At 39.8% G+C, this 24,212-nt stretch overlaps 3 protein-coding genes across 3 annotated transcripts; 2 read left to right on the forward strand and 1 right to left on the reverse strand.

The window, feature by feature from the left end:
• The first annotated feature begins 1,478 nt into the window (after window positions 1–1,478).
• Window positions 1,479–9,728, forward strand: atad5b (ATPase family AAA domain containing 5b). The gene is given in 15 exon segments (XM_034082784.2): window positions 1,479–2,207; window positions 2,335–2,667; window positions 2,761–2,857; window positions 2,964–3,046; window positions 3,259–3,407; window positions 5,318–5,489; window positions 5,993–6,258; window positions 6,368–6,461; window positions 6,557–6,621; window positions 7,193–7,376; window positions 7,550–7,674; window positions 7,763–7,874; window positions 7,877–8,504; window positions 8,984–9,136; window positions 9,638–9,728. Coding segments are annotated over 15 exon segments (3,096 nt in total). The 5' UTR covers window positions 1,479–1,651; the 3' UTR covers window positions 9,717–9,728.
• A 105-nt stretch (window positions 9,729–9,833) lies between these two features.
• On the reverse strand, window positions 9,834–13,083 carry tefm (transcription elongation factor, mitochondrial). The gene is made up of 5 exons (XM_034082808.2): window positions 12,891–13,083; window positions 11,721–12,205; window positions 10,994–11,143; window positions 10,622–10,800; window positions 9,834–10,488 (listed from the first exon to the last, which is right to left on the reverse strand). Exons 1-5 carry the CDS (start codon window positions 12,931–12,933, stop codon window positions 10,224–10,226), a joined length of 1,122 nt encoding a protein of 373 aa, XP_033938699.1. The 5' UTR covers window positions 12,934–13,083; the 3' UTR covers window positions 9,834–10,223.
• A 2,830-nt stretch (window positions 13,084–15,913) lies between these two features.
• On the forward strand, window positions 15,914–24,207 carry LOC117446549 (arf-GAP with dual PH domain-containing protein 2-like). Its single transcript, XM_034082819.2, has 11 exons — window positions 15,914–16,363; window positions 16,938–17,068; window positions 17,544–17,635; window positions 17,873–17,961; window positions 18,107–18,219; window positions 18,336–18,482; window positions 22,382–22,465; window positions 22,560–22,622; window positions 22,794–22,871; window positions 23,054–23,282; window positions 23,384–24,207. Exons 1-11 carry the CDS (start codon window positions 16,276–16,278, stop codon window positions 23,410–23,412), a joined length of 1,143 nt encoding a protein of 380 aa, XP_033938710.1. The 5' UTR covers window positions 15,914–16,275; the 3' UTR covers window positions 23,413–24,207.
• Window positions 24,208–24,212: the final 5 nt, after the last annotated feature.

Raw genomic sequence — 24,212 nt, forward strand, 5'->3', positions numbered from 1 at the left:
TTTGAGTGATTTATGGACACTAGTTATTATTACATTCTATCGTGGACTGTCTGGCAATTCCAGTTGAATAATAACTCAATTTGAATCCGCGTGGACCTTGACTTATAAAGGACATACTGTATGTTATAATATAAAGAATTACATGTGTTATTAATTGCATAGCTGTCTTTTGAGAGAAATTACCAGCTGCATATTATGTTATAGGTCTTTTAGGTGATATAATTCAGACCTGCAAAACAGTTGGCTTTTCTTAACTTGAAAGTCACTTTTTTCACTTTTTTCTTGAACATTTGACCACATAGCTGAATGTAGTTTGGTCAATAATTTTTAGTCGCGAAAAAAGCAAGTATCAGTAGCTGAGGTGCAGTTCTAATAAGCTTTAAAGATAAGACCCCTTTTAAAATGAATGTTCAAACAAGGCAACATTGGATACGTATAACAAGGCAACATTGCATCTCTCCAGTGAATATCAAAGGAAAAAGGTTACCCATCATTCTGACCTTGCAAATTTCCCAGACACATTAGGTGTATCCAGAGAAAGCTTCTTTCTAAAGGGAAGAAATATTCCATATTGTCAATTCTTGTGTTTTTTTTAAAATTTCTTTTTGAAAACCGTGTTAAAATAAAGTTGTTCTGCTGTTCCTGCAGTTTCCAAAAAAGTGTCAAATATTTCCCCTGACCTCTTGACACTCCAAAGCCATACTTTTACTCAAGCTACTGTGAAGGAAAAGGAGTGTGCTCCATTGTCCACCGTCTGGCTGTAATGAACATATTTAGGTGACTCTCACATGTTCATGTGCTTTAAATTGCTTTCAATGCAGAGACTAGGTTCATATAAGAGAGTAACATGTTGTTTTGGCCAAAGCTGCCACTGGCCCACCTAGTTAGGCTTTCTTTATTTGTCTCGTGATTTTTTTAATTTAACAAATAAGCAGTGAGTTTATTTTTCAAGGGACTCACTCTTCAAATATAGAGCCTTCTAGATATTGTGGCAAGCTATTTTATTTCATTAATAATTTGTCTAGCACCCTCCATCCAAGAAATGCAGCACGAAGCGCTTTACAAAAACGAAAGATGAATAAAAACACATCAATAAAAAGTTATCTTCAACTTTTTTACATCCCTGTAAAGGAAAAAATACACGATCTACACAGAAGTACAATATCTGGTGACAACAGCGAGAGCTACCACTCTGCAATGAATTCCGAGGAAGAGTATTTGAGATGGGATTTTCGACGAACATCTGTATCTTACACCAATTTCACCAAGTATTGTTTATGTATTTAAGTCCGCAGTTAGTAACAACGTTTAGGCGTATGTGATGCGAAACTCAAACTATGTCCCTATGTATGCATCATGAGTTTGGTATCCTCGCTAAACTAAACGAGAGCCTCCTCATTGTTTGTATGAACACGATCTTTGGTTATATCATACGGTCTCGCGCACGTTTTAAACGTCATTTCAGGGTAGTTGCCTGGGATGTTTCTGGATTCAAAACAGAAGTTTGTTTTATTTTTGGCTTTTTCAATTCCCTGCTACAATGAATTAAGGTACTGTGGGGTCGGAGGAGTGTACTATTTAGTTCGCTCGCTTGGTTAGTGTAGCAAATTGTCGTTAGCATAATGCCAAGAGTCTTTGAATTAGGAGTACGATGCGAAACAAACTCAAGCGGAGCAACAAATGTAAAGATGCTCCATGTCCGAGCAGAGAGCAGCCGAGAACAGCCGAGGTGATCAGGTTGGTGTTGTCAGACTCGAGTTGTTCCTATGATGAAACATCACCAGAGAGAGATCCAGCCTCGCTGGCTGCAGGAGACACACATGTTGCTCCTGCAGGCATCTCCACCACACAAGTTAAACCACTTCAGGAGCAGAGGAAGACTTTTTGCCCAAAATACGTTAAAATTGCACCAATTTTCATACGTACAACTAAGCAAAGCCAGAGTAAACGGAGCCGGGATGTGAAACTGGATCAGCCTGCAGACCAGGTGCAGGAATTAGTGCTCCCTGATGTGCAGCTGGGGAAAAGTCAGCAGCGTGCATCACCTACAGAGAGAAAGAGATCCTGGAGAGCACAGCTGTCAGCCTCAGCTCTGCACATCTGCATGGAGGAAATCCAAACCTCCAACCCAGCGTTATCAGTGCAAACAGTGTTCAATACTTTGCAGAAGAAAGCGAGTGAGAGGCTGCAGAATGTGGGATCCACAGGTTAGATTGAGTCACGGTCTGTTATGTTGAGTGTGCTTTCAATTGATGATTTAGTTTAGTTTATGCATTCAAAAAGTAAGTTAAAGCTTGATTTTCTTCAACTGAACTTCTGCTCTTCTTTCCGAAGCAGAAAACTCCCGTCAAATTCACTTAACTGAGAAGAGAAAACGGATAAATGAAAACTCTGAGAGGGTGTTCAAACGTCTGAGGTCTAGTGTCACAGCAGAGGATACCGTTGGTATGGGTCACTGTCCCGTGTCAACACATTTTATCCAGGAATATCCTGTCCCATTGGTCCAACAACAGCGCAGAAGCAACAAACTCAGTCGTACTCACAGGCTGAGGCAGCAACGTGGGAGCCCAGCAGGCCTGGTGAACCACTATGAGCCCCTTCCTCTACTGATAAATCAATCAGAGTCTTGCATCCAGTCACTCAAAACCTCTGACATCCTTCAAAAAGGTAAACCTGTCAAACTATGACTGGTTTATGACATGTTTCATGCCCTCTAATAGCACACACACACATAACATTTCCTCCCTTTCGTTTGTCTAGATTCCAGTTTTGAGGATGTTCTCTGGACAGACAAATACAGTCCTCAGCATATAAGTGAAGTCATTGGCAACTCCGCCTCTGTGAATAAACTACAAAGGTTGGTTTTATACAATACTCCCCCTCTGACTTTACTGATGTATTGTAGAAGAAAAACACGTGAGGGCATAATCTTTTCATTTGTTGTGTGTTTTTATTGAATTCAGTTGGTTAAAGAAATGGAAACTAAGAGCTGACTGTGATGAGAGGAGAAAAATGGAAGAGAAGAAGCAAGAAGATAACAGAAATGGTATGAGCTGGTATTTATCACATTTGATCTTGTATATCAGGGTTAAACTTTTAACGTGGTAAATTTGGCATATTCAAATTTTTAGTATAGCAAATAATTGGTGACAAGCTTGCTTATAATGTGCACGTGACTTTTAATGACTCAGGATATTATAGAACTTTCCATGTGTGGGGTTATTTAGTTAGAAAATGCATGCCTTTCCTCCTGTGCAGACTCATGGGACTGTGGAGACTTCCAGGGTGAGGGGGGGGCCGAGGGCGACCGAGAGGAGCCGCTCTGCAACACCATGCTGATCACCGGACCTCCAGGGGTGGGAAAGACCGCCTCGGTGTACGCCTGCGCCCAGGAGCTTGGCTTCAAGGTTGGGTTCAAACTGGGTCAAAATCTTTGTATCTCTTCTGCCAAATGATGATCATCAACATCGATATACATATCTTAAATATAACCATGCCAACAAATTTGCTCTTCATTTCCACCAATAATTGATGCCTGGTAGGGTTGAAAATCTCCGTTTCTGCTCACCTCTGTGAACAGCTGTGATAACAAAAATATGTCAAATCTTATCCACAAAATGCAATAAGAGAAGACTTAGAAGAATACAAAAAGATTTAAAAGGATAATATGAACAGTTTGTTAATGACTAAATAAACTGTTTCATTAAAAAACCTGGTCTCAACCCTGATTCCCTCAATAACTACCGGCCCATCTCTAACCTCCCATTCCTGTCAAAAATTCTGGAGCGAACTGTTGCCTCCCAACTAAAATCCCATCTGGACTGCAATAACCTTCATGAACCTTTTCAATCTGGTTTCCGTACTCGCCACAGCACAGAGTCTGCCCTACTCAAGGTGACCAACGACATTCTCCTCTCTGCTGGCTCTGGTTCCCTCTCAATTCTCATTCTCCTTGACCTAACAGCCGCATTTGACACGATCAACCATTCCATCCTCATCAACCGCCTCCAGTCTTCCATTGGCATTACCGGTACTGCCCTCTCCTGGTTTAAATCCTATCTCTCTGACAGACATCAATTCATCTCCATTAACAACTCCAAATCCCCCACAGCCCCCGTCAATCATGGCGTCCCTCAGGGTTCTGTACTTGGTCCCCTTCTGTTCATCATCTACATCCTCCCAATTGGACAAATCCTCCGTCAACACCAAATTCGACTGTTATGCTGATGACACGCAGCTCTACCTCTCAACAAAATCAGTTTCTCTAACCACACACTCCCAGCTCAGCACCTGCCTCTCTGACATTAACATTTGGATGCAAAACTATTTTCTAAAACTTAACTGTGACAAATCGGAACTTATAATCATTGGCCCAAACTCACTGACTCGCTCAACCCAAGATTTTTCTCTTACCATCGATGGCTCCATTGTCAATCCCTCCACTCACATCTGTAACCTTGGCATCATCCTCGACCCCACCCTCACTTTCCTCCCTCACATCAACCAGATCACAAAAAACGCAGTCTTCCATTTAAAGAACATCGCCCGCATTAGACCCTCTCATTGACCGCTGCTGAAACTCTGATCCATGCCTTTATAACATCCCGACTGGATTACTGCAACAGCATACTTTTTGGATCACCTGCATTCACACTAAAACACTTCAAAATGTCCAAAACACAGCTGCCCGCTTGCTCACCTCCACCCGACGCTTGACCACATCACCCCTATCCTCCATGACCTCCACTGGCTCCCCATCAAACACCGCATTGACTTTAAAATATTACTTTTCACTTTCAAAGCCCTCAACAACCTTGCCCCCCCACTACCTCTGTGACCTCATCCAATGACACAACCCCACCCGTCGCCTCAGGTCTGCTGATGCTAACTTACTGCAGCCCATCAGGACAAAGCTCCGGACCTGGGGTGACGGGGCCTTCGCAGCAGCCTCCCCCACACTCTGGAACTCCCTCCCCAGCCACGTCAGATCCGCCAACACTCTCACATCATTCAAACAATCCCTCAAAACTCACCTTTTCACTCTTGCCTTCAACTCCTAATCAACTAACCCCTTGCCCTTATTCCTCCTAGCTTAGCACTTTCTACTTTTGTTGTTATTTTGTTTTACTTGCTTGTAAGCGCTTTGAGCACCAGGAAAAGCGCTTTATAAATGTAATGTATTATTATTATTATCAGTGAGATCTGAGGTTATTCCACTGACTGTTCACCAATTTAAAGCAAGTTGACCAATTCAACTGGCTAAGTAACCTAACTGAGAGGAATTCGACTTTATTTCATCTTTCATTTCCAAACAAAGGTGTTTGAGGTGAACTGCTCCTCCCAGCGCAGTGGCCGCCATGTTCTGTCCCAGCTGAAGGAAGCTACCCAGTCCCATCTAGTGGAGATGCCAGGGAAGGACCCACTGAAACCAACCTACTTCAACAACTACAGCATCAACAGCTGCACTCCTAGACCTGACACTTTACCTGGTGAGAATACACTGTGCGTTCTGAAGTCCAGATAAACATAATAATCATCTCTTACTTAGTGACTTACTTAGACAAACTCGCAACAGTTTCTTTCGTAAGAAAATGATGGTGCTGGATTTAAAGGTCACCTATTGTGCAAAATCCACTTTTTCATGTCTTTTATACGTTATTATGTGTCCCCTCTGTGTAAAGAGATTCTGAAAGTGTCAGGAAAAAAGATCCATCTGAAAATGAGCTGATCAGATTTAGGCCACTTTATGATGTCATAATGTTTTGGCTTGTGTAACCATTAGCCAATACCCAACCAAGGTAACCCCCCACCTTATCACCTGAATCTCCTCCTAGAGCATTTTCTGTATATATATCTAGAGACCTATAATATATTGGTGAAAAACAGTATAATAGGGGACCTTTTTTACATAGTGTTTAAATGTATACATGAAGACAGGATTGGATGCTCCAATATCATATTTTATAGACTTTAATGTGTTTTTCTTTCACAGAAAAAACAGTGCGTCCCAAAAACATCACCTGTACCTCTAAAAGGAAAGCAGCTCAGAAATTAGGTCACCCAAGTCGCAAAGGAAAAGCAAATCAACCAACAGTCACTTTGACCAACTACTTTCAAATGAAGGCCAAAGCAGATCGCTTACACTTATTGCCATCTGATGAACCAGATGGCAGGAAATCCGTAAACCCATCACCAGGCTCTGATCAAACGGTGCCGCAGAACAAAAAGACTGCCACGTCGCTCATTCTGTTTGAAGAGGTAAACCATCTGGCAAACCCACACTGTAACACATATCATTATCTGGATTTGAGTCTTCTGCACATGTTTAGGCTGGTCTGATCCTTTTTGTATCTGTCTGCCACCGCAGGTTGATGTCATTTTTCATGATGATGTGGGTTTCTTTTCGGCCATCAAAACGTTCATGACAACCACTAAAAGACCGGTCGTTCTGACCACCAATGGTAAACGCATACACTGTCGTTTTAGAAAAGCTTTCAGAACAAGTTGTGATATAAAAGAAACAAGTATGGCTAAATCAAATAAATGTCTTCTTTAGATCCCTTATTCAGGGAGAGATTTAACTGCAGCTTGGAGGAAATCACTTTCAAAACCCCATCAGTGGTAAGTCGGACTTTCATTTCTACAATATTGTACAACTTCAGTGTGACATACTTAGATGTTTCCTGAAGTAGCTCACACAGTGTATGTTTGTAACTGTAGGAGCCATATGTTCAAATGTATAATTTGATATAGTATATAGATATATATATATATATATATATATATATATATATTTGAACATTGTATTTCTTTGTTATTAGTATTATTATATCATTTATTTAAATCCGCTGTAATACAATTTACGTCATAGCCGACCGCAGCTGCTGCTAATTAGAAGGAAAAAGAATCACGGAGCAAAATAGTTTTTTGACCTTTGAAAATATGTGTTTGTACTAATACCTTTTTCTTTAAGTAAACAGTCAATCAAACTGACCTGAGACCTACTTTTGTTGGAGTCAAGCTTATTGCTACATCCGGATATTCAGATCGTAAAATGTTGGATTAGACGGTACTACAGTGACATAAAAAGGATCTGCTTGATAGTGTATAGGCTTCCCACACATGCAGAATCATGATGGCAAATATTAGCATGAATAACAGTTTGTCATAAACTTCCTCCATGCATTACAAGGTGAATGTCTGCAGCTACCTGCAGCTGGTGGCTTTGGCTGAGAGCGTGCAGCTGGAGCTGGACGCTGTCAAGAGGCTGGTCAGTCTGTGCAGAGGAGACGTCAGGCGCTGTCTGCTGCAGCTGCAGCTCTGGCTGCAGAGTGGAGGAGGACAGACATCTTGTGAGGAGCTTACTCATGTACAGTGTGAGTTACTCTAAATAAATCACAATCACTCCCCTAATAGACAAGAGTTGTGTTACCAATAACATCAATTCAAATTTTCAGGATTTGCAGATTGTTCTACTTTGTATTGCAATCCCTACACTGCAATCTCAGGATATATAAAGCTCCAATTTATGTTATATTCTGTTATCTAGATTTGAGTGGTCGTAAAAGAGGACAAGATGTAGACCTCCAGCTTCCTAAATATGAGCCATGCTGTGCTGCTAGCATGCTGGGTCTCCACACTGTGACCCAAAACCAACTGGTAAACCTTTTACAGGCAAGTATTGATATGTTAAGATCGTGTTTAATCACTCCATTCACTTTTTATCAGGACAAAAACTGACATCATCTGTTGATCTTTTTAGTCTAATGTTTGGTCTGAAAATGACACGGAGCAGCTCCTGAGGCTCCTGGCAGAGAGCTGGAGAGGGGGTGTTCTCGTGCTGCGCTGCAGAACGAGACGGACCCTCCTGACATCGATCTTCACATCAAGCAGCTCGATGGATATGTCAGTGTTAAGGCATCAGCCACCAACAGCAAATCTGTTAAGAACATCTCCAGGCTTAGCAGAAACAAATGTATCACAGCAATGATTGACGACACATCATCTTCCAGTTTGACACAAAGAACTCCATTATCATCAAAAAGGGCTCCTTCAGCAGCTGCTACTAAAAGAGACGAGACTGAAAAAAAAGCAGTCGGATTTGAAACCGACTGCCTGGACGCTTTGACAGACTTCTTTGACCTCATGTCGTACCTTGACTCAACAATGCCAGCTGCAGCAGCGCCGCTCGTTTCAGGCCGATCTGAGACCTTTGTCTGGACGGGGGCTGAGATAAAAGATGGGATGACGGATGAGATGAGTGCAGACGATGATGTGTGCTGGACTTTGAGCCAGGAGGGGCTGCTGGACGTTCAGGCTGCTGCTGAGGGATTGGGGTTTCACAGGTGCTGTTATCGAGTGTCTGAGGCGTGGACTGAAGCCCACAAATATAAACAGGAAGTGGGAGACGCAAGTTGGCGGAGGCTGGTGGAGAGACTGACAATACCTGCCTCTTCCAAACACCAGGGCCTCAGCTTTAGTTTTCAACCTCCGTGTGCAGCAAGGTGAGTCTACTCTCCATCCTAACTTCTGAATTATTATTATTTTTTACTACCAAGCATATCAGTGTTTTTTTAAAGGTCCCATGTCATGGCCATTTCTACTGATCATAATTCCATTGTTGAGGTCTACTAGAATAGATTTACATTGTTCCAAAATCACATTGGTTTCTCATACAGCATCTCTGTATATTCACTCTCTGTCCTAAACGGCTTGTTGGAGCTCCTGCCAATCTCCAACGAGGCATTCTGGGGCAGCATAGACAGGTCTTTTCTGTTAGAGTTTTACTCGCTACAGGGTGTACTTTGAGGGTTTGTGACTGCAGACCGTTTACATGCAGAAAAAGCTACATAACACACAAGGGGACGGGTAATAACCGGAAAAGCATGACATGGGACCTTTAAGGACTGTTAGGGTTTTTTTGTTTACAATGAACTTAGCAAAACAATTGTTTACAACACTATGCATGTGTCTTTCCCTCCAGCGTGTGCAGGCGGAGGTACGAGCTGAGCAGGAAAGTGCTTGGCAGTAAATCCTTCGGCCTGCTGGGGAACACACGAGCCGTCAGTGTGGACTACATGCCCGTCCTCCGATACATCTGTCGGTCTCAGAGAGAACAGAAAGAGGAGCCAGTCGGGTGAGACGGACACATCAATTACATTAAAGAGGCCAACTACCTTTAGTACAAGTGATTAATAATTTAGCACTGATGACAGCACTGTTTTTAACAAATTAAATCTACTATTAAGAAATACCTCGCCCGCAAAGTTATCTATTGTATCTCCATTACTCACCCTTGTTCCTTTACATATGCATTTCAGCTAGTCTTAATATTAAAACCACTTCCGCATGTACATTGTTTTGGGGGGGAGTGAGCATAGGACTTGGATTATATTGAGTTTTAAGAGATGGTGAATGGATGTGTTGAAATACCTTTTTATGTCTACATGTTGTGATTGTTGGTTCACTGTGTAGTCAAGTTTAGAAAACGTTTTATACAAAGGGCCATTTTTGGGCTGTAGTGTTCCTTTAACTTCATTATAATAAACTGGTGACACCAGGGCAGTCAGTGTGACAGATGACACAAATAATACTTAAGACTTGCAGACAAACTCTAATGATTGCTCCCCCACTGTAGGTGTCTGAACTACCTCAGCAGCACTCGCCTGGGCCTCTCAAAGTCAACCATCCAACTCCTGGCAGAAGATTTCCCGTAGAGAACCTCACACACTACCTCACATTACTCCAGTCAGCGTTTTATTTTACTTCTGTGCATTTATTTACCTTATAACAATCTCCACCTAATTACTTTCAAATGAATTTGATGCAGCTGATGAGAAATCACATTTTATTTCTGTGAAAAGTAAATAAAATCAATTCTATTTTTGCAAATGATCATTTTTAAATGACGAGTGTTCCGGCACTTATGTGGGTTGCCGTTGAGATCATTGCAGTGCAGTGTTATTGCATAATCCAGACAGCATTTACTTTATGATGAAGGACCACTGCAGCAATAACAAAACATTGCAGCAACCCTTATGCTAAGCATACCAAAACGACAGTATTAAGTGTTTCATGTAACAGAAAACATATTTATTATCTTGTATCATCACCTTCTACCAAATCTGTTCAAGAGGTAAATGTTTGTTAAAAGTCCACAAAGGCTCAGAATTCCACTCCCAGGTTTGTTTTAGCTCCTGGGATGAGATCAGACCATGTGGCGGCTAAGCGGAGGATTTGCTGAGCAGTTCATAAAAAGCCACAGCCTGGAGCAGAGCGTTACAGAGTTCCTCTCCTTCGCTCTTGCTGTTCATCTGGAAAGCATTCCTGTACTTCATCAGCAGATTGGGGGGGAAGTTTATCCTCGGGAGCTCCTTTGTCACCGAATCTGACATCAGCTTTCGCACTGCCCGCGCTCCACTGGTCCGCGAGTCGCCCACCATGAGTTCAAAGTGACGCCCCACAGCGGTACGCATCATGTTCAACACCCTGCAGAGAAAGGAAGTCAAGGGGGGACATTATGGAACAAGTCATTGTTCAAAGCACATTTCACAATAAATGTCATGTGTGTTTGTACAGTATTTAGGCAGCTTTTATATTGGTAAAGTTGTAATTCTCTCACTTTGGAGGTATGTTGGAGTCCTGGGCTAAGTTTCTCGGCTCCAGCAGAGAAAACAACATGGCCTCCACAGTCCTCATGTGGGCCATGATCGGGAACAGAGCTGTGTTCTGCACCGAGATGGAGGATTTCTCGATTATGTAAAAGTTAGCTGAGGGGAGGACTTTCAGAACTGCAGAAACCTGAAGGCAGACCGGAAACAGTATACATTTTGCATTAGTACTTGGATTTATTTTGTGTGCCTTAAATGACATCTAGATGTTAACAAAAGGGAAAACAAATTGACAATAGGTGTCATATATTTTCTCTCCTCAAAACGAATCAACTATTGTAACATTTCAATTGTAACAGGGGAAATCTGGTAATTGTACTTACATCATTCAAGTAAGCAGAAGCCAGGTATGTTCCCTTAAGGAAATGTGGACATTCTAGCTCTTGCCAATCCAACACCATCATCTCACGGTCCACATGAGCCCAGGCGATTTTATTAGTCCCGCACACAATTGACACAATTGCATTCGCCTCCTAAGCAGACAAAGAGATTCATGATAGTTACAGTGAATGATCCTGATTTCTGAAATAAGACAGTCAGTGCTATGACATCCAGACAGAGACACAAAATACGGCAGCATCTTTGTATAGTCCTTTTGTATCCCGCCCCTTTGTACTAATTTCGTTTCTCTGTGGTAGTTTGTGTCTTTTAGACGTATTTTTGATTTTCTATGACATCATTTTCAGTCTTTGATTATGTCTCTTAATAATCATTTGCTGTTCTGTAGTCGTGTTTCTTTTTGTAGTCATGCTAGTTTGTGGCTCTTGGCAGTCATTTTGTCCCTCTAGTCATCTATGTGACTTCCGCATCCCAAGTTATGTTTTATATCTATTCATTGTTTTGCTTCTCTTTTGGTATTTTGTGTCTGCTTATGTTTCTGTAATTCTTTTGTGTCCATTGTGGCATTTGGTTATTTATCCCATAAGATATGTTATCATAACTTAACAGAGTTTCTCAGCCAGTTGTGCCCCTCTAACCCCACAGGCACCCTCAGGCCAGTGATGCATGTAAAGACAAGTGCAGGTGTTTGGAAATACACAAGGACCTTACCTCCAACCAGGACCTGTCGACCTCTGGCCTGATAAACTTGGCCAACTGAATCCTCACGTTCCTCTCCCTCTTCACGGGGTTGAGGATGGAGTTGAACACAGTGACAGCACTTTTGTGTTTCAGCAGCGGTACGTTCACCACACTCTCCAGAGTTTTAAAAGGTCCGTTTTTAGTCCTGTACTCCACGATGTTGACTGACTTGCGGCCTCGGAGGAGCTTGACGCCTGCCAGCTCTGACGGTGAGGCGTTGTTGAGCATCTGGAGGATGGTGTCTTTTTGTTGGGATGTGTAGCAGGCATCCAGGGATCTATTGGCCTCATCGCAGGGCTCTGAGGTGGAGGTGATGGAGGCGTTCAGGGTCTCAAAGCCTGCCACGGGAACCCGGCTCTGCCAGCAACTTGTGCACTGAAGGTACCGCGGCTCCAGCTTCGGGAGGCAGCCATGCCGAGGACGATGGAATAAACCAGACTGTCCCGCATACTGACCTGCAGAGGATACCCAAATCAACCCTGGTAAATATATATTTTTGTATTTATTTAGTCAAGAACGTACATGAACATCATATATCTTGTATACGAAACGGGCCAGACATGTTAAGTAATAAGACAATAACATAAAATAAAAATAGTTTCCTATTTCAGATTAAATCAATGAATGTTTATTTATATAGCCCAATATCACAAACAAATTAAGTATTTGTTAAATACACAATTAGTTGTGATTGCCTTTTTAAATCATGTTTTAAATGAATTTCCCCCGAGGGAGATTAATAAAGGTTCCTCTTCTTCTGATATGACACTTAATAGTGCTACTAAGTATCAGAATCATACACACCACTATACTGTAGTTGTGTTATGATATGACATTAAACATTGTGAATCTTTGAATGTTAAAATGTCTATCCTGGAGTTGTAGACCTGTGTCATATAAAACCCAAAATGCTAACAGGCTGACTCCTCAACACGTGAGATGAAAGCCGTCGTGTCTGTTAACTCACTGTTATCTCCCTGACCTAATTTTCACTGTGAAAACTCGAGAAGAAGAAGTCTAAAAAATATAAAACTGTTGAAATAGCAACAGAACCTGCAAATGTGACAACTAGCTACATGTAATTAGCATCACACTGCTACTATGGGAATTTAAACAGTAAGACATCATTTTACAACTTACTTCTCTGAACGACCGAAGACAGAAATTGCCTGGCGAGCCACATTCTCGTTATTTAAAATAAATAGTAATATGTTTTTGTTACAACATTATACTCTCTTTATACATCCATGCATTATACAGGTTGAAGAGTTTGCCCTTTTGTCCGACTGTTTCATTACGTCGGCTAAGAACAACATCGCGACAATGGTTCCGGTTTTCTTCTTCTCTGTTTTACTTGCGGATTGCAAATGGACGTTAAAGGTTAATAGTGCCACCTAATGTATGGGAGTGTATAGTTTAATGTGGTGCTCACGTGGTAACTTTACTATACACTATTCAATAGCTGTACACAAGCAACATTTTGATGCACTTTACTGCAGTTTGTATTTCTACAACACTGCTGAATATTATACATCTTACTCCAAATATTGTCTATAGTTTATCAAATGTGTTTTATATATTTATTATACATGTTTTATTTAATTTGCTTCATTTTCACCAGTTTTAATATGAAAATGTTGCTTACTCTTCTGCATAATAAGTAATTGAAATACTTTAAATACATTTAGCTGATAATGCTTTCGTAACTTTCCCTAATGGATATTTAAATGCAATGTTAACATTGTGGTATTGCTACTTTCATTTTTTTTAAATCTGAACATTGCTAAAAACAAAAGCCTCCAGAATGACCATGTAACAGATATATTTAGATTTTCTTTTGAAGGGCTGTTGTAATAGACAGTTTTAGCTAAGCTATCTATATGAACTAAAATATTGTGTGTCCATTAGCTTGTTTTGCCGTTTGCCTGTCCCGTATATTGGCCAGAAAACATCAGTGCAGCTTTACATTTTCAGCCATCTGTATTGACCGTATACATTTCAGAAAAAAGGAAGTGCTTAGGCTCAGATTTTTTCTTTTAACTTCCTGTCTACAATGGTAGGGGGATTGTGTTGCAATATGTAATCAGGGATATGACCTTTGCTAAATGTCGATGTTTGAGAAGTAGTCGTAATTGCCACATGAACAGCATTTCTTCAGAGTTATGTAATGTGTTTGACAGCAGAGTAATTCGGTTTATTGTTTTAGAAAATGACAAAAGAATCCATTAAATGCACATTTTCACAACATACTGTAAGTCAATAGAATTTCATAGAGGGCTGACCATGTTATTATTTTTTTAGATGAGGAAAGGTGAAGATTCTTAGGCTAGTTGGGTTATTATGTAATAACATTATTTTCTTTTATTATTAAAGGTTGTTAAGATGTCTTTATTAGGATCCCCATTATCACTAGCATGAGCATTGGCTATTCTTCCTGGGGTCCTCACACACTCAAAACATACATAAACATACAACAAAATTAAAACAAAACAAAACAGCTCATAATTTCATGCAATTTACAGTGAAATGAAGTGAAAACTAAAATGGTCATCCAATTATCGCCATCCTAAGGCCAAACAAAAGTAAATACAAATAAGTGTACATAATAATATATGCATACATAGTCACAGGCACAGTTCAAATTTACTTTGTAATACTTAAATATTTTTTTAGCAACCTTTTGAAATGTACTTGAGAATTTTCCTGAATGATGTGAACCGGTAAAGAGTTCCAGCTGATCATGGCTCTGTACATGACTGTTTTCTGTCCCATATTTGATTTAGATTTGGGTAATACAAACCTTCCTTCTATTGTATGTCATGTTTGATAGTTATGTTGTGCATATTGCGCTATAAACCTTTGTGATAATATATATGGTGAGTGAGTCACTGTAATATTTCTGACAAAATGTAATAAAATATAAGTTGACCTCTGTCTGACAGTTAACCATTCCAGTGTCTCCAGCATTTCAGTGACTCTGGTTCTGTAGGAGCACTGCAGTGCCCACCGTGCTGCCTTATTTTGTGCTACTTGTAGTTTGTTTAAATCTTTTTCAGCAGCACTAGACCATATAGCCAAACAATAATCAAGCTGCGACAGAACCAAAGCATCCAAAACTTGTCTACTGACATCCATAGGCAAATATTTTACAATTCTTTTTACAAGTGACACACCCCTTCCCATTTTACATACAACACTATCAATTTGTTTAGACCAAGATAATTTATGATCCAGGGTTATACCTAGCAATTTTGTCTCCTTGACCTGTTCAATTTCAATATGGTTTAAATGTAGTTGCAATTTTGGTTCACCTTTTAACTGATGATTTGATCCTATTAATAACGATTTTTTTTTTCCCGCATTAAGTACCAACTTATTATGTATGACCCACTCTGATATCAGTAGTAGATCTTTATTCATAACATTTGTCAACTCTCTTGTAGTTGATGCTGCTTAATATATTGTTGAGTCATCTGCATACATTACAATTTTAGCTTTTTCTAACACTAATAGTAGGTCATTTGTAAAAATAGAAAATAAAAGTGGTCCCAAACAACTACCCTGAGGTACTCCACAAGTGACTGTTTTCATCTTTGAGGGACTTCCATTAAAAAAAACAGTTTGACTTCGATTTGTCGGGTAACTTTCTAACCACCTCAGCGTTTCAAAATTAAAACCATATTGTTCCAGCTTGTGTAACAACAAAGAATGGTCAATGACATCAAAAGCAGAACTAAAATCGAGTAGTACTGCACCCACTAACTTCCTATTATCTAGTTCGCCCTTCCAGTCATCTGTCATTTGTGTTAAATGGCCAGGTCTGTAAGCATGTTGATACAAAGTATTAAGTTTGTTACCTTCAAAGTATTTTTGTATTTGATTACAAATTATTCTCTCCATTATCTTTGCTAATGCTGGTAATAAACTTATTGGATGGCTATTTGTACCAGAAAATGGTCCAGCTGGATTTTTTGCAAGTGGAATAATTTTTGCTATTTTCCATGCCTGTGGGCAAATACATTTATCAATACTCAAATGTATAATATGACAGATAGGCTCGATAGGCTTAGATTGGTATTAAACTGTCTTATGCTTCAATGTCTTTATCTACAAAGCCTTCTATAATAAAGAGATGTTTTTTATATATATTTACCCTACACAAATGGCTTTTTAATTGAAATGGACTAAATGAAATATTCTTAAATGAACAAAATGTATTTTAAACAACTTCACCACACAGTGAAAGTCACATTTCAAAGTCTATCATTCTCACACTCACCCTTTTACACAGTGACGTTTGTTTCACTTCCTTTCTCTGTTATTTGTGGACCTCTGCGCTTGTGTGCAGAACAATCAACTTCATGATGTTGTGCTGTTAAGAGGAAATGCTGCTACTGGGCAGTGAGAAGAAGTCATGTTTTTCACCTGCTACCATGCAGAGCAGCTCTGTGACAATAGGGAGGTAATACCAAGTAGCTCTTTTGTTGGGAGTCTGTCAATCTGACATAGAAAACCACCTTCACTGATGGCCTGTGTGGAGAGAAATAACAAAATCATGTTCGATTTGGTGCGACAGCCAGGCAACACCTTTTGTGCTGACTGTGGAGTTCCTGGTGAGTACGCTGACAAAGATTCATAACCACAATTTATTATTATCCATCCATCCAATTTATTATTATATGATAGCAATTGTGTTGTGTGACTGATTTCCAACTATACGTATTCTGTCAAATACCCTAACTCTGTTTGAGTGACCATGTTTACTTTATTAAAGTTAAAAGAATGAGAAAAAGTAACCTTCGGCATCAGGCCACGTGATGTTGTTTATTAACAGAATGATCTCTACATTTTATAACCAAGTCACGTTTTATAATTAACTTTCATAAGGGGAAGTGGTGGCTGCTGGATATTCTGTGGTATGACTTCATTGTTCCTTCTAACACTTTGCCACAATCACTGTCACAGACAGTTAATAATCTGTGTAGGAGGGAGAGACAAGCAATACATTAAATACTTTTTATATTCCCTAGTTTTACAGATTTGTAGTGCACATAAACTTACAACATAAACTGTGAACAAGATTGTCACTTTCAATGTACTCTATTCTAGTCTGAAGTTGCTGCTCATACAATTAGAGCGGTATTTTGTTTCTTCCTACAGTGTAAACCTTTTTTTTCTTTCTTACAGATCCTGACTGGGCCTCATACACTCTTGGTATCTTTGTGTGCCTGAACTGCTCGGGGATTCATCGTAATTTGCCTGCTGTCAGCAGAATGAAATCCATACGTCTGGATCACTGGGACGATTCACTCGTAGAGGTTTACCTTTGTATTCATTTTGTAGAGAGATCTATTAACATGTTTGAATATTCTTCCAATTTAAGCATTATATTATGCATTATCTTATCCATAATACTATGTGAACAGTCCATTTAATAGTTGGGCAATATTAATATTGAAACACATTTTTTATTAGAAGTCAGGTGAACCTTTTTGATGCCATGAGTATTTTTTTTTTTTTTTATTAAAATTGAAATTATTATTGTTCCATTTATTATATTTATTATTCATAATAAGTTAAATCTTTAAAAGTATAATTTCATCCCAACATTTGGACTGTACATGTTTTCTTTATAATAGGAAGAATGTTAAGCTCTGTCTTAAATGTAAATCTTTCTGGTTTAACTCAATCAATTCACCTGTTTTGCAAGGCAGGCATCCGTCAATATGAAATGAAGGGAATTTTTTGTTAGAACTTTTAAATATCAATCTCTTTTAAATGTTGTGGTGTCAGTTCATGCAGGAAAGAGGAAATACTGTAGCCAAAGCCATATTTGAGAAGTGTGTCCCTGCCTTCTTCTACCAGCCGCTACAGAAAGACTGCATGTGAGTGACCGTACCATCCATTCACCTTATTAGACCAACGGAAGTAAAAAGTGAAGTATTTCTAATGAATGTGGGTGGAGAGGTACAGAAAGAGGAACTGAGAGTTAGGTACCAAAGTGGAGCCATCACTACAGACTATGAATATAATCATTCATCAAGATAACATTTCTGGTATTTACCTAAACACTTCTGTTTTGTCTATGAGGAAACATTAAACGGTGTTTTGCTTCGTTGTAGGGTTCTTAAGGATCAATGGATCCGTGCAAAGTATGAAAGAAGAGAATTCACAGGAGAAAATGAGTTCTTTAAGCAAGCTTATTGCTCAGGTAATCATTCTGCCATTATACTAACATAACAGTATTCTTCCAATCAGTATTCAGAATTATGCTTTTTTGTTTTTTATTATATAAGATTATATATAAAGTTGAGTTGCCCTTCATCTCTTTTATTTATGTAATGTATCTAACGCAGAACTGTTTGAGTCAACTCTATGGAAAAAGGGCAAAGACAACAAGCAGTTTTTAAAGAGGATCTTCCAGCTGTCCCGGAAAGACTTCACCCTGAGATACTTTATTAAAGAGGATGTGAGTTTTGCCACATCATTACTTAGTCTGCAAAGTTGTATGAGCATACACAGTCAAATAAATGTAGTTTCGAAATCTTTGAATTCCTTCCTCTATCCTCTCTTTAAAAAACCAAGTCCAAGCTACCCAAAGTTGTCATCTCCATGAAGGACCTGAATGCAGTTTTTCAGCCAGAGAAGATTGGTCACAATCACGGTCTGCAGATATCTTACGTGCATGGGGAACGCACCAGGAATCTGTTTGTTTATCACGAGAAAGGACAGGTGTGTTTGGAATCCCTTTATTTCTATTGATCTTTCCTTTGAGTCTGATCTTCATTGACTTGTTCCATGTGTAGGACTTGAGGTAAGGTAAAAACATGTTTTTGCAGTGAGCAGTAAGTTCCTTAAAATAATAAGATATCTGTGAATCAGGTGAAGTTAACAATTTGCCAGGACATTTTTTGTTAGTCACACAGGTGAAAAAAAGAAGTTTGTCTTCAAGATGCTGAAGTGCGACAACAACTAATACAACAACAAACGCATACAAAATCTTCACTCAAATGCATTGCATTACTGTTCACATACTTAAGTAAAGCAATGTGAAAGTTAACAAACCAATATGCTATTAAATTATTTTTTTTTCGACCAACATAACATCTAGATTACAACAGTTAAGCCAAACTATATTCAGTTCAATGCTTTCCCCATGATTCATAAATTTTCACACAAGACTCTAGTGCTACTTAGGATTTTAAATACCAAACAAACATTACATTTTAAATGTGCATTTATTGAAGCTGAAGGTGTTTCAGTGTGCGTGCCCGGTCGGGATTTAGAAGAACTTTGGGAACCATCCCTCGCTCTTTTGGGGGATCTGGCTCTCAGCGTCCTCGACCTGCGACTTCATGGCGCTCTCAGCTTTCTGCCAGTCCTGCTCCTTCTCCTTCTCCTGCAGAGTCCTCTGGAGGCTTTCTGTGGTCTGAAGGAGGGTTGACCTGTCGTCCTTCGACTTGATGCGATCAAGCTCCAACTTCTGCTCAGCCTTGGTTAGTATCTCATTGAGCTGAGTTGCATGGGAGGTTTTTCTTAGCTGGAACTCTGTCAGCAGGGATGCTTTTTCCTCCTGACAAAGGAGAAGGGCAGCTGATGATTTTTCGGCCTGCTCCTGGAGAGTGGTGTTCTCCAGCTCCAAGCGGCGGCACTGCACCTGTGAGACACATTCTGCCTTTTCCAGGGCAACTTGGAGGTTCTTGTTCTCCTCTCTCTCTATTTGGGGATAGCTCTCCAGGTCCACCTCCACATTGGTCTTTGACACTGCCAGAAAGTGTCTCTCAGTATGAAGCTTATTCTGAAGGGCCTCTTTCTCTTCCTTCATGTGCTCCAATGAAGCTTTCTGGTCCTTGTTTGTGGAGGTCAGTTGCATGACATCTTTCTGGGCTTGGCGAAGCATGGGGCAGATCTTTAACAGCTGAGTTTTCAGATGCTCTAGCACACTGCTGCTTTCAGCCAGCTGGGCCTTCAGGCCACCAATCTCTTTCTGCATCTCTTCTTTCTCAGGGTAGCATTTGGTGACTTCCCGTCTTTCTCTTAGAAGATCAATGAAGTTGGCCAGTGAGTCCTCTTGTATTTCCAGAAGGACTCTGCCCTCAGATTTTCCTGGGGTGATCCTCGCTTCACTGTCCTGCAGTTTACTCTGGATTTCTTCTTCCAGGTAACTCAGGTAGAAGTTAATGGGAGGGTCAACCTCAGTTGAGTCGAAATCAATGATTTCCATTTTCCAGTTTAAGTTGTGAGAGTACATGCCTTCTCTGAAACGAGCTGTTTTCTGAGTGAAGTTTGAGTCTCTAGTCCTAGACTTAAAGGGTTTTAAAGTTCTAGAATCCTACAACATCATTCGGCTTTGATGGTCATGGATTCTATTCTTTCATCAATGTGAAAGTGTCACATGATCATCAAAGAATTGATGTATCCCTTAGAATGAAAAATGAGTGGAACACACACAAACACCCTAACAACCAGAAACATAATTTATGTGGAACATTTGATGATATACTTCTTAATGTAAACTATATAGAATTAAGCTTTATTTGGAAACAACATTGAAATACAAATCATAACTGTGATGGGTAACTATAATACACTAATTATAAGCCAAGTCGTTTTCAATTTGTCAAGCAGAGAGTAACATGGGAGACGAGACTCCACAGGGATACAATCCAACTCTACGGTACGTCCACACGGTTCCGTCGCGTTGAAGCTTCCCGGTGGGCGTGTCTGGCGTGCGACCAACAACCAATCACATTAATCTCCCGCCCCGGACACACAAGCACGCGGTTTGATTGGCTAGCTTGTACTGGCATATTATTTGATTGGCTGGCGCTTCCGTCGACGCTTGAATAGTTGAACTTTTCTCAACTTTCGAAGCGAGCAACGGAGGCAAAGCGACGGAACCACAATGCAGTTCGGCAAAGCGTGACGTCACCCCATTCAAAGTGAATGGGAAGCGTCTCCGTTGAAGCATGCAACGCTGCCGTGTGGACGTACCGTTAGTGTTCAATCCATCAATGAATGGATTAATCTCGTAGTTTCGTGGGCAATAGCAATAGTGTGTCTGAGGTTAAACATTTTATTGATTGACTCGCACACTGATCTGGTCCGATTCGACTGAGTTATACTATAATGACGCCAGGGGCAGCAGTAGCTTTACATGACGTCACAGGAAATACAACATTGTCAGTAGAAATTACTCAGTGTTTGTCTCACAAATGGTGGTCTCCTGGGTGAGAATCCTGTGTTTCTTTGACCCATCCATGCCAAAGCGTTCTTCTGCACTCTTCATAGACGTCTGTTGTTCTGAGCGTCTACTAATGACACAGTCAAGTGTGCAGCGACAAGGTTACAGAAAGGTCTAGAGTCAATTCCATTAGAGGATCTATTAAAGGAGAGAACCTCAATGTCAGACTTTACTCTGTGAATGAGGCAAAGAGAGCCAGGAGGTAGTACTAGAGATGAATGCCTTAAAATCCTTCACAGGTCTCTCTGACCCATTTCCCCAAACTACTGATTCTTATCCCAGGGGAGAACATATTCTCACCTGTGCTGAATACCCCTTCTTTAAATGGTATGATTTGCACTCTGTTTATTCAAACACAACCTCAGGACATTAGGTATATTGCCTGGTGGGACCCAGCCTGCCTTCTGCATAATTGATAAGGGACTTTATATACTCTCCAAAATGTGTAATATGCTTTGACTGACATCTTTGTCAATTTTATTTTTGACAAATGTAAATAATAAGGTTAAACCAAAAACATAGAATTATAATGCCACAGTATGGAAACAAATCAGATTCAAATGTTAAAGGTGGGGTAGTAAGTTTGAGAAACCGGCTCGAGATACACTTTTTGTCATATTCCATGGAATGCTCTTAACATCCCGATAGCAATGAATATATTAAGTGCTTTGACAAAAAATACATACAAAAATGTAATCTGTGGAAGCCGTAGTACTGTAAAAAGCACGACCAATCATCTGAGCCGGCCTGGCTAAAATAACTGGATGGCTTACCTGCCTGTCAGCCTTCCATCTGTGCACAAACTTATCTCGTGCCCTCATTGGTCATGTGCGTGTTCGTGTGTGTTGGAAGAGGGGCTCTGTAAGGAAGTGGCAGATTTTTTCCGGCTGTGTATTTTCAAATTCTAGCGCACTCGAGCTGGTTTCTCCACAATTACCTACCCCACCTTTAAATTAAGTTTTTTTAATTAAAAAAAAGTATTTCTATGCTATAATTCAATTTACAAAATACCCATTTTAATTATATGATTCAAATGTATTTTCTAATGAAACATTTTTCTAAATATATTTAAGAAATGTACACCTTAATCCTCTTTGTTTACTGATTAATTACAAGTGTATGGACCAATATTAGCTCTGTGAAGCAATTGATTTCTACATGAAACCATTTTTAAATAGTTCTGGTCTATAATTGTCATTTAGGCATCGGTTATCAAAGAGGCCTGCAGTCACAGAGGAGTCACATCATCATTGTGGAAATGATATCACTGTTAAATTGCAGCTGTGTTATACTGTATGTTTGTTTGGTTGAATACAGCTGTTCAGCTAAAGATTTTTCTTTTTTTTAAAACCTAAATTATATTAAACTGTCCTATGATGCCTTATAGGCGATTGTGTCGTTGTTCAACGCTATTCGGGCAACACGCTTGGCCTACCTGCAGAGGAAACACCCCACTCTTCGAGATAATGATGTGAGAAAGATTTTTAATGAAATTAAGCTCAGATAAATTGTGTTGAACTGCAACTTTTGTTCAGTTAACGGTGTTGCCTGTGTGTCTTTCACAGTTAATACCCCAGTTAACGAGATATTGCCTGAAGGAGGGGTACATGGAGAAAACTGGGCCGACGGTTTGTCAACTATCTGATATGATTACAAAATTAAGTTAAATTATTTACATTTGTTATGTCTGAAATTTGAGTTCCCCCCCCCCCCCCCCCCCCTCTCTCTCTCTCTCTCTCTCTCTGTGCCTATATCTCCTTTGTCTGTGTGTCTGTTTGTTCTTGTTCGTGTTTTTTTAGCATCGGGAGCCATTCAAGAAGAGGTGGTTCACACTGTGCTCCATGAACAGGAAACTTCTGTATTCTAAAAATCCCCTGGTAATTAACAGATAATACCACATGTGTCACAACGTTTGTATAAAGTTCCTCCATACAAAATATTTAATTAAATATACATGTCATTTATACATATCTATACTTTTATTCAATAATCTGTTATAAATTGCGTAATTTTGGAGATGCTAGCCTATTATGCTCTTCTTTTTTCTCTTCCCCGTTAGGATGCAACAGAGCTGGGTGCTGTCTTCATCGGCACGGAGAGCCACAGCTACTCTGCTTCAGAGAGCAGCGGGCGGAGTTCGAGGGGCGGCCGGTGGAATTGTGGCATCATGCTGCAAACTCCGGACAGGCAGTATGTGTTTATGTGTGAGCAGCATCAGGAGCAGAAGGAGTGGCTGGAGGCCTTCAGAAAGATAATCTCCCAACCCATGACCCCAGAGGACTACGCTAGTAAGATACTGTGTTGTTGCAGATAATACAGCGCAGGTGATGTGTTCGAGTATCTTCATCTGTGAGTCATAACTCTTCTCTCCTTTCTCTCTTTGATGCAGATGAAGCCAACATGAGGAGAGGAAAATGACTTGATCAGCTCTACTTGTTGGTTTGCATGAGTTTAGGATCCTTAATTATTGTATTGGGACCTAACAGACTGAAAGCATAGTTCCAAAAGATACTCTTTCACACCTGTCGATGTGAAAGACTCTCTTATTTACTGGCAACAATGGTTAACACCACTGACAAATAAATGACCAGCTCCAACATTTTGTACAGACTACAGTGTCTGATGACACCATGGAGACCTTGGAGAAGTTACTGTCAGCTGGGATGTTGCTGCACATCATTAGCCCGAATTCCTTACATTGCTGTGGCCACATTGACATCACAAGTATTTTCAATACATTATTAATGCACTCAAAACTAATATTATATTTATTAATGAATATATGGGGAGAAGAATAAACATGTTTTACATTGTATGTATAATTTGCAATTGTTCTTTAGTTTTTTAATGTTTTTTTATTTCATTCAATTTGCACACTAGGAAAAAGTCTTTTTTTACACACATTAATTTTAGCTGTCAATAAAGCTTCAAACTATATTAAATGAAATAAATAATGTAATCTTGCTTTTAATGTTCACCAATTTTAGGGCAACAGTTATTTGTTTTGTTATTCATCAACAAATACACACTGTAACGATGTATCATAACTAATGTATTATTTGAGGCAGACCTGGATGCCATAATTTCATTGAAAGGTATACCAGCTAAGTGCAATACTTGGTTTTAATGCCTCTCTTATGACTGTTTATACTATGCTAACATGTTGCAAATGTCTAAATAAATGTGTACTAAACTTCTGGTTTCAGTTGACAAGCGCT

The sequence above is a fragment of the Pseudochaenichthys georgianus genome, chromosome 1 (assembly GCF_902827115.2).
Source record: "Pseudochaenichthys georgianus chromosome 1, fPseGeo1.2, whole genome shotgun sequence".
Classification (NCBI taxonomy): Eukaryota; Metazoa; Chordata; class Actinopteri; order Perciformes; family Channichthyidae; genus Pseudochaenichthys; species Pseudochaenichthys georgianus.

What these genes read in the sequence shown, in the direction of transcription:
- LOC117446549 (XM_034082819.2), top strand. Translation starts at nt 16,276, where the DNA reads ATGGCCTGTGTGGAGAGAAATAACAAAATCATGTTCGATTTGGTGCGA. An exon ending in TGGAGAAAACTGGGCCGACG is followed by an intron (nt 22,623 to 22,793) that starts GTTTGTCAACTA and finishes GTGTTTTTTTAG; the next exon opens with CATCGGGAGCCATTCAAGAA. An exon ending in GACCCCAGAGGACTACGCTA is followed by an intron (nt 23,283 to 23,383) that starts GTAAGATACTGT and finishes TCTTTGATGCAG; the next exon opens with ATGAAGCCAACATGAGGAGA.
- tefm (XM_034082808.2), bottom strand. Translation starts at nt 12,933, where the DNA reads ATGTGGCTCGCCAGGCAATTTCTGTCTTCGGTCGTTCAGAGAA. An exon ending in GTCTTCGGTCGTTCAGAGAA is followed by an intron (nt 12,206 to 12,890) that starts GTAAGTTGTAAA and finishes TATCCTCTGCAG; the next exon opens with GTCAGTATGCGGGACAGTCT. An exon ending in GACTCCAACATACCTCCAAA is followed by an intron (nt 10,489 to 10,621) that starts GTGAGAGAATTA and finishes CTTTCTCTGCAG; the next exon opens with GGTGTTGAACATGATGCGTA.